The sequence below is a fragment of the Abramis brama genome (assembly GCF_963993115.1).
Source record: "Abramis brama genome assembly, chromosome: 23".
NCBI classification, from domain to species: domain Eukaryota; kingdom Metazoa; phylum Chordata; class Actinopteri; order Cypriniformes; family Leuciscidae; genus Abramis; species Abramis brama.
In genome coordinates, this window is record NC_139985.1 from 19,114,411 (window position 1) to 19,127,379 (window position 12,969).

General features: G+C 36.7%; 1 protein-coding gene across 5 annotated transcripts in view; it reads right to left on the minus strand.

Annotated features, from left to right (window-relative positions):
* Window positions 1–8,508, minus strand: part of mast3b (microtubule associated serine/threonine kinase 3b) — a 42,862-nt gene extending 34,354 nt beyond the window's left edge. For 2 of the 5 annotated variants that reach the window (XM_084100318.1, XM_084100317.1), the window contains exon 1: window positions 217–662. In XM_084100318.1, coding sequence (XP_083956444.1) covers window positions 217–302 — 86 coding nt within the window. In that variant the 5' untranslated portion in view covers window positions 303–662. Of the gene's footprint in view, window positions 1–216; window positions 663–2,196; window positions 2,284–8,175 lie in introns of those variants that run through there. The other 3 variants (XM_084100316.1, XM_084100314.1, XM_084100315.1) reach the window with 3 other exon arrangements.
* Between the last annotated feature and the right edge of the window lie 4,461 nt (window positions 8,509–12,969).

A 12,969-nucleotide genomic window follows, 5' to 3' on the forward strand; every position in this document is an offset into this window, starting at 1 on the left:
AAATAAAGGTTTAGATAAAACCAAGCCAACAGTTTTCATAATCCTTGCTCTATTATAGTGCGTCATGCTTGATTAGACACGCTACTACGACGCACACTGTTTTGAGACACAACAACAACATTCATGATTAACGTTATACATCGAACAAGAAACGCCCAAAAGTTGTGCAAGTTCAAAGCTTTCCAATGTGTCATCTCGTATAATGTTGCATGTTACCTTTTGGATCGCTTGAGCATCGCGCCCGTAACAAAATGAGCTTTGCTGCTGCCAGGCAACGCGCTCCAGGAACTTGGATCAGACATAATCGCACACGATCAGAGTGTCAACCACCGTGCAAGCAACACCGAGCAACTGAACCCGAAAGAAGAGTCCAACTCTTGACTGTATCATGTCGCGCGGGAGACTGCGTCTGACTCGCAGCGGTTCATCTCTGTTCTTTGTGTGGCACGCTGCTGTTTGCTTGCCTGGACTCGCCGTGCAACTTCGTAAAAGTTTAGACGTTCACATTCTGTTGAAAGCACCTTCCGATATCGTCTAGTGCTAGCAGCAAGTTAATTAATTACTTTCCAAAATGCGACTTGCATCGGATAACAGGAGCGAGCGAGCCCATGTTTGAGAGTAAGATGCTGTGTTGTTGAGGTTGTTTCAAGTGTTGATTGATTGCCGGGTGATACGCTTGGGATGTACCATCTCGCTGCGAAGAGGGGAAGAGGAGTCTAAGCCGAGGCTCTGACTAAAACGTCTCTGTTTTGGCCGACTAACCGTTTTGTTATTTGTCGAAAAAATAAAAATAAATTGTTTCCATCTTTTAAATATATATTTTATTGACGTTTAATGAATAACATAGAAGCAATAGGGAATCTGAAAGATGGTATGACCTAACGTAAACGTTTCACCAGTGACGTTAAATCCTCACGTGAAAGCTGGTCAAAATAATAGAGCGTCAAATGATATATAAGTCATTACATTACACATTTTAGGTAATATAATCTGAGGGTTCGTGAGGGAAACTTCAGGAGGTTGTTGTGAGTTTAATGAAAAGCTAATAATTAAATAAATCATTTAAAATACATAGGCCTAATAAAAAAAAAAAAGTAAATAAATAAATAAATAAATAATAAAAATGTGTTTGAAAGACAAAAGCCTTCCAAAGACAAATTAAGTACTTGGTGATAATTCAAAATAATGATTTATGTGTTTGACAGGAGTTGATTCAATATGCAGTGTTGAGAAAACACTCATTAAAGGTAAAAATATGTTTGTAAATCCATTGGTCAAATGCTTTGTGGCCATTTTCCATGTAGACTAATTTTAGCCACCCGACTAGTGGCTGGGGTCTCTGTGTGCAATTTCACAAAACTAGAAGACTTTCTGAATGTATATAAGCGATGTGCTATTTTTTTTTTTTTTTTTTTGAAAGGAACATTGAAAACATGAAAAAGAAGAATTAGGGATAATCAATAAATGATGATTGATTTACTGCCATTGTGAGAATAATATAAACATGTATTGAAATCAATAAAAAAGTAACTGTAGTCTAATTACGAAGGTTTTAAAGTGTAATATAATTAATTACAATCTGATTATGTAACACACATTTAACAGCTTTAAATAAAAGCTTTTTGTTCATCATTATTTTTATTTTGTCATAGAAACTTTTTATTATTATTTTGACAAGCTATAGTTTTGTATAAACCATCTCAAAATGATAAATCATCTATTTTAAGTAAAAGTTAAAATGTTTAAATTACAAAAGTGGTTGATGAGTTTTATATGATGAAAAATTATGTACACACCTGTATAAGCGTCAAGCCTGTTCCATATATCATGTCATACAATTATTATTATTATTATTTTTTTTTGGTTTTTACATGTGATTTCGAATTATAATTAAATAATACTCTCATACTACATAATATTGTCTTACTGAATGGGATTTTAAAAAGGAGATACACAGTATTAATATCAGCTAGTAGTCAGTCATGCGGGTGCAATGTGCATGGGCAAAACACATTTGGGGTTTTTGGTGTCCATATGAATCATACACATATGACATGAGCTTTACATATAGATATGAGTATAAAAAAAATCAATAAGATGTGTTTTTCATGCTGACTAACTGGAGACAGTTCTGCCTCTCTGCAAGACCGGCGCAGGTTTATGTAATGTTTTTGGCTTGTGAATCGGCTGTCTTACCTCCAGGGATGAAGGGATTGTAAAGGACTGCAGGGGCTGCCTGGACTGCATGGACTCAGGATGATGGGGCTCTGGCTGGGTGACAAACTGAAAAGCAAGACACGTTTACATGCATTAGCGCTCTGACTAAGTGCATGTAGACTGTATTTCTGTTGGTGTTTCTTCATGCTTTGGGCAGCACTGCAAATTAAAGTGCTTAAGGGGTTAATTAAGTGGAATCATGGTGCTGCAAAACATTACACATGAAAGAAAAAATAAATGCACAAATGAATGAATGAGATGAACAGAGACTTTGAAAAGGCCACGTTAAAGCTGCTGTTAGCGATTCTTTTAACATTATGCATTAAGTTTTCAGGGGGAAAAAGTATTATGTTCAACAAGGCATTTGATCAAAAATACAGTAAAAACAAAATTGTAAATCTATTGTAATTAGGGCTGTGCAACGATTAATCGTGATTAATCGCATCCAAAATAAAAGTTTGTGTTTACATATGTGTGTGTAATTGTTTTGTATATATAAATACACACACACACACATGCTTGCATATATTTAAGAAATATTTGCATGTGTATAGATATTTATATATAATTTATATTATATATATAAATATTTTATGTATAAATAACACATTTTTCTTAAATAGATACATGCATGTGTGTGCATTTATATATACAAAATAATTATATAGTACACACACATATATTATGTAAACACAAACTTTTATTTTGGATGCATTTTGCATCTATTTATTTTCTACATTTATTTTGCAATTAAAATTAATTGTTGCGAAAAGTTAAATATTCAGCATCATTACTCCAGTCTTCAATGTCACATGATCCTTCAGAAATATGCTGATTTGGTGCCCCTAAAACATGTCTTAGTATTATCAAAGTTGAAATTTAGCTGTGCTGCTTAATATTTTTGAAGAAGCTGGGGGTTTTTTTGATAAAAAAGAACATTATTTATTTATATTAGAAATATTTTGCAACATTAAATGTCTTTACTCTCACCTTTGATCAATTTAATATGTCCTTGCTGAATAAAAGTATTAATTCGTATTAATCCCAAACTTTTGAAAGGTAGTGTATCACTCAAATAGGTGTCCTGACAAATCACATTTGTCTTTGTGACAGGTTTTGTAAACAGTAAAAGAAAAATCGGAGCGTGGCCTGGACTTTTTTAGCCAGTCAGCAACCTTGGAAGTTCTTCTGTGTGTTGACATGTCTTTGGGGGTCTGGTCTGGTTTTGGACAGAGGCCGTGTGGATGAATTGATGAAAACAGTCTATTTTAGGGGTCGTTTACACAACACTGTTTTCAACTAAAAACAGGGAAAAAAATATGCGTTTTGGCCGTTCATTTACACGAAAGTGCACGTTTTTGAAAACACTACCACTATCGTCTCCGTCTAAACAACAAAAACGCAAAATTGTGAAAGCAGTGACGTCATGCGCATGCGTAGTACGTGTACAACTACAGCGGTTTTCGTTGTTTTTGCGGCTTCATTTTGATAATGCTGTCATCTGTACGCAAAAGAAAAACTTTTCCGTTTTTTAGTATATTATTGTCGTGTAAACGTACCCTAATAGTGTAAAACTTTGTATCTGTTTTGGCCATTAATTTATATGTCAACGGCGTTTTGGGGGCTGAATATGCAAACTTTTGAAAAAAGGTTTCAAAGTTTTTGAAAAGGATACCATTATCGTCTCCTAGTGATGGGAAGTTCGGATAATTTTACTGACTCTCTTATCTCGTTCATCAAAATTAACGAATCTTTTTTCAAGTCATTTCGTTCATTTAAGGGGCTTTAAATGCTATACTTTTAAATGTTATACTGAATTAAGAAATCATTATAATGCAGTCAAACATAATTTACAGGGAACATAAATAATTACTTTACCTTCCGAGTCTTTCGCTCATTTGTCACGTGACAGACGCAATGAACAAAAGCGTGAATTTGAATTTCTGACAATGGTGATGTCATGCGCATGTGTATTACAAAGTGACATCGCCCACTACTGGCCTGGCAGCAGAATACAGCGTTTTTAGTTGTTTTTGCGGATTTGTGTGAACGGGATAGTTTTGAAAGTATTGTCGCCTGTACACGAAAAACGCAAAGCAAAAAGTTTTCAGTTTTTATCATTTCGTGTAAACAACGTTGAACCCATACTCGTACCAGTAGTCTGCAGGGCTGCCAACTTTTGAGTTTAGCTTGGAGTAAGATTTGTTTTGTATGTAATTGTGATTGTCAAAACATTTGGTAACTAAATAGAATTTTATGAAGTTTAGTGACAACATGTTACAATGTTTACATTGTACAATGACTGGTAGGGGACAGTTTTTATTATTGCTTGACAAAAATTTCAAGATTTCAATTCCATTCTTGTGATTTGATTCCGATTTTGATTCAATATTGACTAATTTGGATACATGTTTATTTTAAATTTTATTTTAAAAAAAATAATCTCACCTAATGCTGTAAACATAGAGGGCCCAATCTGCTGGTATTATTAAAGGTTAAAAATAACAAATTAAATATAATGCAGTTTTTGTTATAATAACAATTATTTAATGACATAAGTAAAAATATAATAAATATGTAATATAGTGCTCAGCAAAATCTCCTCTCAAGCTATTTTTTCTATTCAGTTAACATGCTATGGTCATTAAATGGCTTTCCTGAGGTAAATGTAACGTTATGTAACATAATTGTTCTCCTGCTGTTATATTGACCTCTTTCCGTGGTTGAAAAACACTAATTGGTCGATATTATGTATACTTTTGGTAAGTTGTACTCATAGGTTGTACTGCATCTTTAAATAAAAAAGTAACAGATGATCGGTTCACGTGCACTTGAACTGAGGCGCTCAGCGATCTGTCACGTCACATTTACAAGCGCCAAACATATTTTTGTCTGAATTTCGTAATAAAATTGACGAAATCTAAGGCTGAGAATTAGTTTAATATTAAAAGTAGGTTACCTCTTTGCTCCGCAATTTTTCTGTGCGTGAGAAAATGGATGTGTGGCGTGAGAGCGTATGAAAAGTGTCAATTGCGTGAGTCTCACGCTCATTGCGTGAGAGTTGGCAGCCCTGCAGTCTGACAAAGGTTAGAAGGATGTAAAACATCACTAACAGCATCTTTAAATAATTAATTATGGAAAATGTCAGGCAATGAGATGGAATGCATCATGTATGATGAACATACATGCCACATGATTCATATAATCAGAGATCTAACAGCATATGAATTGGATTATTAGTAGGGTTCTAGCTATATAAAAGCATATCATCTCAAATTTCAGTCTGGTCCTTCAGGCGGCAGGTGTTTTCCAGTGATAAAGTTCAGTAAATTACTTTAATGTGTGACCTTCAAAGTCATTTACTGTTTACTGCCACCATGAATTTCAGTTCCACAAAATGCATTAGTGGCATCAAGATAAGGCCATTAACTGCTGGAAGCACAATTTCTCATGTTTCCTTCATGCCATTCAATGTTGTCATCATCAGCTGAGTAGCCTAAAACACATTCAGGCTAACCCGACAGGTATTTACACGTCAGACTGAATGGAGCAAATCAAAATAGACATGAGGCATGTTGTTAGCAGAAGCCAGTTTAGACAGGTATTGATTAGTGTGACCTTGATGAGGGTAATGTGCTGTTTTAGTACTAGCCGTTCTAAAATATTCCGTTCTAGAAGTGCTCCGGTCAAACTTTGATGAACTTTGGTTTGTATACCAAATTTGTATTTTGGTGACCTAAAAGCTAACTGGAACGTTAAATATGTGTGACTGTACAAATAGGGCTGCCACCATCTGGCAGTTTGTATATTCTCACCGCCGCAACAGATAGCAACGAGCGCTGTGGAAGTGTGAAGATGTTGTCATGGTGAAGAGAGAAAACTGGAGACGACCCAACTGTGAATACTACCCCCCTGCGCTCAACAATCTGATGTTATGCCGCTTTCAACCATTCTCTGTTTCATTTGCCTTCAGAATACGCAGTGTTCGATAAAACACACAATTCACACAGCTTTGTATCTTCTCACAGATCCGATGCAGTGCTTTTGGAACCCAAAGCAGAAAATCCCTACAAATCAGCAGTAATCCTCAATCATATTTGGATATGCTTTTGCTGAAGGAAGGCTTCGGATGTGGGCTCCTACACACTGGGATTGAAAATGCAGTGGGTTGTGGGGTCGGCTATATTCACTCCAAGCCCAGAGTGGGAGGACAGGGTTGGAAAGCTGCAGTGATCATGTTGAAGGCAGGCAGAAGCAAGTGTCAGAAAAGCAGAAAAACATTGCAAGAACGATACGGATGCGATAAGGAGAGTGTCAGAACACTCAGACTTGTGTTCTCACTAAAAAGCTCAATCATAGTAGGATCCTGAACGTGTGATTATAGAGTTCAATATAGAAAGCACATCTGCAACCCTCTATTAAACGTGATGTGGAATGACTCCAATGAAAAGTCACTGTAGTTAAGACGATTCCATGTAATCTGACTAGTAGGCAATGGACAATATTGTTAAATTTACTGTAAAAACCGTGGTTTCTAAAAATTACTAATTCAAATACGGTAACAACAAGTGAGCCTATCCATAGATCGCCAATACTTGTATAGAGAATTCACAGTGCCATACAAACAAACATATCGGATAATGCAATAAACATTAACTAAACAACATACAATGTAACCACCCTAAAAAATTAAATGCTAAGAAATATATAAGAACATTTTTTAAATGAGATTAGATGTGAAGCATTTTGCATCACATTTTTTACTGTTTTTCCAGCCCGATCTCATGAAAGTGTGTTTCTATACCACTAATTTTCTTTCTCATGCAATTTATTTGCCAAAAATAGTTTTTGAGTGCATATGATACGCAGTTTTCACGTGCATGCACTTTATGGCGTGTAATACACACGCACTCCGCACCCCTAATCCTAACCAAGGGGTTTACAGTGCGTAGCATATGCATGCAAAAAACATTTTTGGCGTATAAATGGCACAAGAAATAAAATTTGTGGTAAAGATATGCACTTTCATGAGATCGTGTTGAGTTTTCACTGTAAATTGTAAAGCGACTTGTATTTTTTCTTAATTTCTTTTTACTGTAAAAGTATTGTGTGTATGTATGTATATATATATATATATATATACATATATATACATACACGTACAAGTATAAACATAAGTATATAAGTATAAGTATATACTTATATACATATATAAGTATATAATACTGTATATATGTGTGTGTGTGTGTATAAGTATATACATTGTCATTTTATACATTAATTTATAAATATATGTCGATGAACATACATTTTAAAGTATTTTACTGTAAGTACATGTAATGTGCAATGTATTATAACTTTTCTTTTGTAAAGATATTACAGTTAATTAACCAGATAACAGTTTTACTGTAGAATTTTAAATTCCAACAGTGTACAAACCCAAAGCTGAAGAAGCCATAAACAAATAAACATAGGTTGTTGTATACAGAACATTTAACTTACAGACTTTTAGGTCTAAAAACACAATCCTTTCTGGGTGGTTGAATACTGCGCATGAAACAAAGGGAAATGTTTCTCGCTAAAAAAACAAACAACAAACATTTAATCCGTAATGGAGTATTTTAACCTTTAATGTAAACACATTTGTCGCTTAATGTTGAATCGTAGTGTATATCCTACAGCGCAGTATTTTCTTCCGTAGGCTACAGCAAACACTAAATGACATCCCGCGCCACAGATACTTCGCTACTTTTATTTGACTGTTTAATTTACATCAATATCAAACATCAAAAACACACAGAAATCGAAGAGAAATTAATAAACGTTTGATTATTTTGTAAAATTTCGCTGTTGTGGCTGTCGGCTCGTCTCTCGCAACAGTTCCGAGGGGGTTTCCCCCATCGCGAGTAAATAATTCATCACCAACATTTGAATAACGAAAAGAATATTTGAGCTTACTCTAAAGTGAGGGAGGGAATTTTCAGCTTGTCTCTCCTCTTCATCTTTAAGAAGCCCTTGAAGCACGACCAGGTGAAAATAAACCTTGTCTCAGATCTCACGCGAGAACACACAAAGTGCCCACTGTTTACACATCGTCGTTTAACATCTGCCAAACGACAGCGTGAGGTTTTCTATTGTATAGTACAGATACTCCATTCAAATAGACAGATTCTCTAGGAACACTTTTAGTTGAAGTGATGTCATGCTTCTAAGCGAAAGTGGAGTGAGAGATGATTGAGATTGAATGGTGCGGTCACATCTCCCATGTGATTGCATGCTCAGAGGAGGTGTGTTTCAAAAACGTGCGGTTGAAAAAAACAAACAACACTAAATCCCCCGAAAGACATTTTACCTTGACAGCTTATTATAGTTTTAATGGCATTAGGGCAGCTTTTGACCAAGTCGGCAAGCTTTTGGCAAGACCTTTTACATTCTTTAAAACTAACTCTTCTCAATTTTGTTTTTACCAGGCTACTTATTCTATTTTTATAGTAGCCTAAGTGATCTGATAGCGTCTTTTCAATTAGTCATACAATACACTCCACTCAGTATTCCATTGTTACTGGTAACACTGCTGAATTCTCAAATTAAATGACAGCCTATCTGGCATTCGACTAGTAGAGGCTGTGTCCAAAATTGCATACTCTCTTGAGAAGCCTAGGCTTATTTTGAATAAGTATAGTTACTTCATGAAGTCCTGCTAAAAAAGTATGTTCTATAATATGAGTGTGTGTAGTATGAATGTAATCCGGACGTACTATATTCACCATGCTGTCATAATAATGTGACCTACAAGAATCAATTATAAGTGACATAATTGATTCTTGTAGGTCACATTATTATGACAGCATGGTGAATGTAGTGGTGAATACACTACCATTCACAAATCCTTACGATCCGTGACCTCATGGGATATTAAAGTGTCCATGTGCACTCAGAATCTCACCAGAAGAAGTAGGTCACCCGGGTACTTTTTGCAAGTAAGTGAATTGGTAAACTTCATTTGTCACAGAATCTCACTGTTTGTCACTGTTTTTCACCTACTATAGGCTATAGTAGGGAAGTATACGATTTCAGATGCAGCTTATGTATACAAAAATCTTTTATGCTGTTACCTATTTCAGTGACTCGTTGCAGGCAATTGTTCCAATAGACCCATCCGAGTCACGGCACCAATGTAACCCTGTCCTACTCGCCCGCTCAAACCGGCGTCTCTGGCATGGGAGATGGGTGTGCTAATAAGGACGCTAAAGACTGCAGTCTCTAGCGTCAGTTGCTAGTGCACCTCTTGAGGCAAGGGGAGTGACGTTTACTCGCACAGCTTCTACTAGCTGGCCTCAGTTACACTCACCCCCCTAAACCTCAATCCCACCCGGGTCATGGCACCAATGTAACCCGTCCGGTCCTACCGGCCACACTCCGAGTGGGACTCGACCCGGCGTCTGCACTGGAGGTGGGTGCACTAACAAAGACCGCAGTCTCTAGCGTCAGTCGCTAGTGCACCTCTTGAGGCCAGAGGGGAGTGACGGTTACTCGCACAGCTCCTTCTAGCTGGCCTATGTTACACTCACCCCCCTAAACCTCAATCCCATCTGGGTCACCAGTCCTACACTGGAGGCGTGTGCGCTAACAAAGACTGCAGTCTTTGGCCTCTGTTACACTTGTACCTAAGGTAGTATCCATGCCAGTTGTTAATACTTCTTATCTTACCATTTGCTTTTTTTTTTACTTGTCACATGTAATGAATAGTTAGAAAGCCAGCTTTATAGTTAAATTTAAACCAAAAATTGTTACTCGTATCATATAGATACTACAAGAAACTAATGAATAAATACCTAATGAATTGTTACTAAAATTGGAATATTGTCATTTCAGTATCTGTTAGATATTTTATCTTGATACCTTGGCATTAAATGAATGATTACAGTTTTTATGGTCAGGGCAGCTCTTGACCAATCAGCAGATTGCATTGGCTTCTGGCTGCACAAGCAGGAGTGCAGACTTGCATTTTGCACATATACCAGAAGTACTGCTTCCTGATTACAAATGTTGACATCAATGCAATGAGCTAACTCTACGCATGCACATCCTTGTAAACAGTATAGTTTAAATAACAAATATGTAATAGAAGAAAGTAAGAGTTCCAATATGCACTTGGCTTTGATATTTACATCAACAGAAATTATGGTAAATATTTTGAGGCTTTCCTTTCTGCTCTCTTTCAATTTGTGTTGAGGACTTGGAACACCGCAAAATAAGAGAGCTGAGGTCTCTCAGTTACCATGGAGATGAGGACCTACCTTCTCCTCTCCCTCTCTTTTTTGCTGATTATAAATCGGTGATAAACAAAAGTGAACTCAGCTAACACAGAGAATGACTAACTGTAACAACTTCTGTTTTTTAATTAAAAAATAAAATATATTAGCGGTGGTACAATACCGCAACAGTGGAATATGAGTAATTGCAGCATGACCACAGATTCTTATGCATGCATCATCATTCACATACATGCTTTTAATATTAATAGAATCTTGACAAATCTCATGATGAAAGGAAAAAGTTTTAGCCACTCAACACAAGTATTAAATGTGAATCATTTCACTGTTATGTTTTTTTTTTTTTTTTTTGCTTGTAACAACAGAAAAATCACATTGTGAGCATCTAAAATACTTTTGGTTAACCTATTAGGCCTACCTTTTGTTTAGTAATAGTTTTACATTACTGTTTTTAGTTTTATAAAGGTAGATTTAGATTTATTGTTATGATCAATACACATTTTGAACACGAGATGGCGACATATATCTGAAAGTCAGAGAAATCTAATTGTTGACCATGAAATTATGACAAATATATGATTTTTCGTCATCTTATTCAGTAATTAACACCAAATGTAGGTTATTTTAAATAAAATAAATCAATATTTATTTATTTATTTTTATTAAGTTTGATTAAGCATTTTCAGCAATGTGCAAAATATACATAAACAGCAATAAATACATCAATACTAGCAACTTTTGAGATTGTTTTAGTTTACAAAAAAAAGGTTATATACTTGTTTTTCCCCACAGAAAGTGTGATGTACATTTCCAGGATAATGTAAACAAATCATAAACAAAACACATTGTACATTGTGTTTAATATAGCCTATTGTAACACACCACTACAGGAAATAGAGATGAACCTAGGAGTGGGAGTTTAATGCAAGACTGGATGACAATGCAGTTGAGTATGCAGGTTCATGCATAGGCAGTGCACACAGTTTTTAAACGTAAACATGAATGTAGAGATACTCTGTGGAACAGTTTGTGAGAGCATACAGGGACATAAACAGGTACATACTTACAAATACAAAAGTCCACAAAACACCAGAGTACAACATTTCTTCTTCTATATTAACAACACAAGGAGCAGGATAACTGAGATGGGAACAAGACTTAAGGTAAGATTAAAATCCTTAAGAAGAAAATACTTGAGCAATACAGTCACTTATGTTTGATAGCCCAGGAGATATAACACTACAAGAGAAGCAAACACATTTAAATCCTTCTGGCACAAAACATAAATGAGAAGGTGAGTCTGTAATCCTTCAACACTAACGCAAACACAAACAAGGCCAGACAATGGGTGCATCTCAATCAGATCCCTAGTTCAATAGTCAGGGCACTGATCAGGGAGTCGGCCATTTTAAAGGCTGTCTCAATCGCAGAATCGATCCATTGCACTGGAACATTCGTGTAACCGGTCCTACTCGACCCGCTCCGAGCGGGATTCGAACCGGGGTCTTCAGCGTGGGAGGCGGGCGTGCTAACAAAAAAGCTAAAAACAACAGCAGCTTGTGCCTCTTGAAGCCAGGGGAGTGAGGTTTACACGCACAGCTCTTACTGGCCTACGTCCGTTACACTCACCCCCCTAAATCTCACTCCCATCTGGGTCACGGCACCAAATGTAATCGGTCCTAATCGATTCGAACCAGGGTCTCCGATGTGGGAGGCTGCTGAGCTAACGTTAACTGTCTAGACACTGACTAAGCTAGTCACTGACTACGTTTACATGCAGCCAATAACCCGTTCAAAACCGGAATATTAGCAATAACCCGGTCGCGCAAGGCCATGTAAACACCGCCAAAAACCCGAATATGCTCATATCCCGGTTTTTAAAAACCCGAATATGATCCCTGGGGTACCCCTTTTCTAACCCGAATATTTGGTCATGTAAACGTGTATCGGCATATCCCCATCAAAAGGAACATTGATTTGTGTTCTGCGCATGTTCTATTCGCAAGGAATCTTGGTCTTTTGAGTAGAGACGGTGCATACAAAAACCCGCGTGCAGTATACCGGAAGTAAACAAGAAGTAGAGGTAAACATGGCGAGATGCAGCACAGCACCACACTTTTGGAGCGAGGAGGAAAGCGCAAACAAAGGCGATCGCTATCTGCCCCGAACTATTCATTATCCGCGTGCTGCTGCTGTTGTTGTTGTCTTTGGATACAGGAAGAAGAATCGGAAATGACGCATATTGCGTCTTAAGGTTGTCCGTACGTCCAGACGCTAACCGTGCGTCGCCGTTTACATCGGGATATTGCCAATTGATTACAAATTCCATGTATACAGGAGTAACTCTCTCTGCTCACGCATGTAAACGGGTTATTCAGAATGTTTCAGAAACCCAAATAGTGACCTTAACCCAACCATAACCCGAATATTGACAGCTTGTAAAAGTAACTTAGTCACTGATGCTAAACACCGCAGA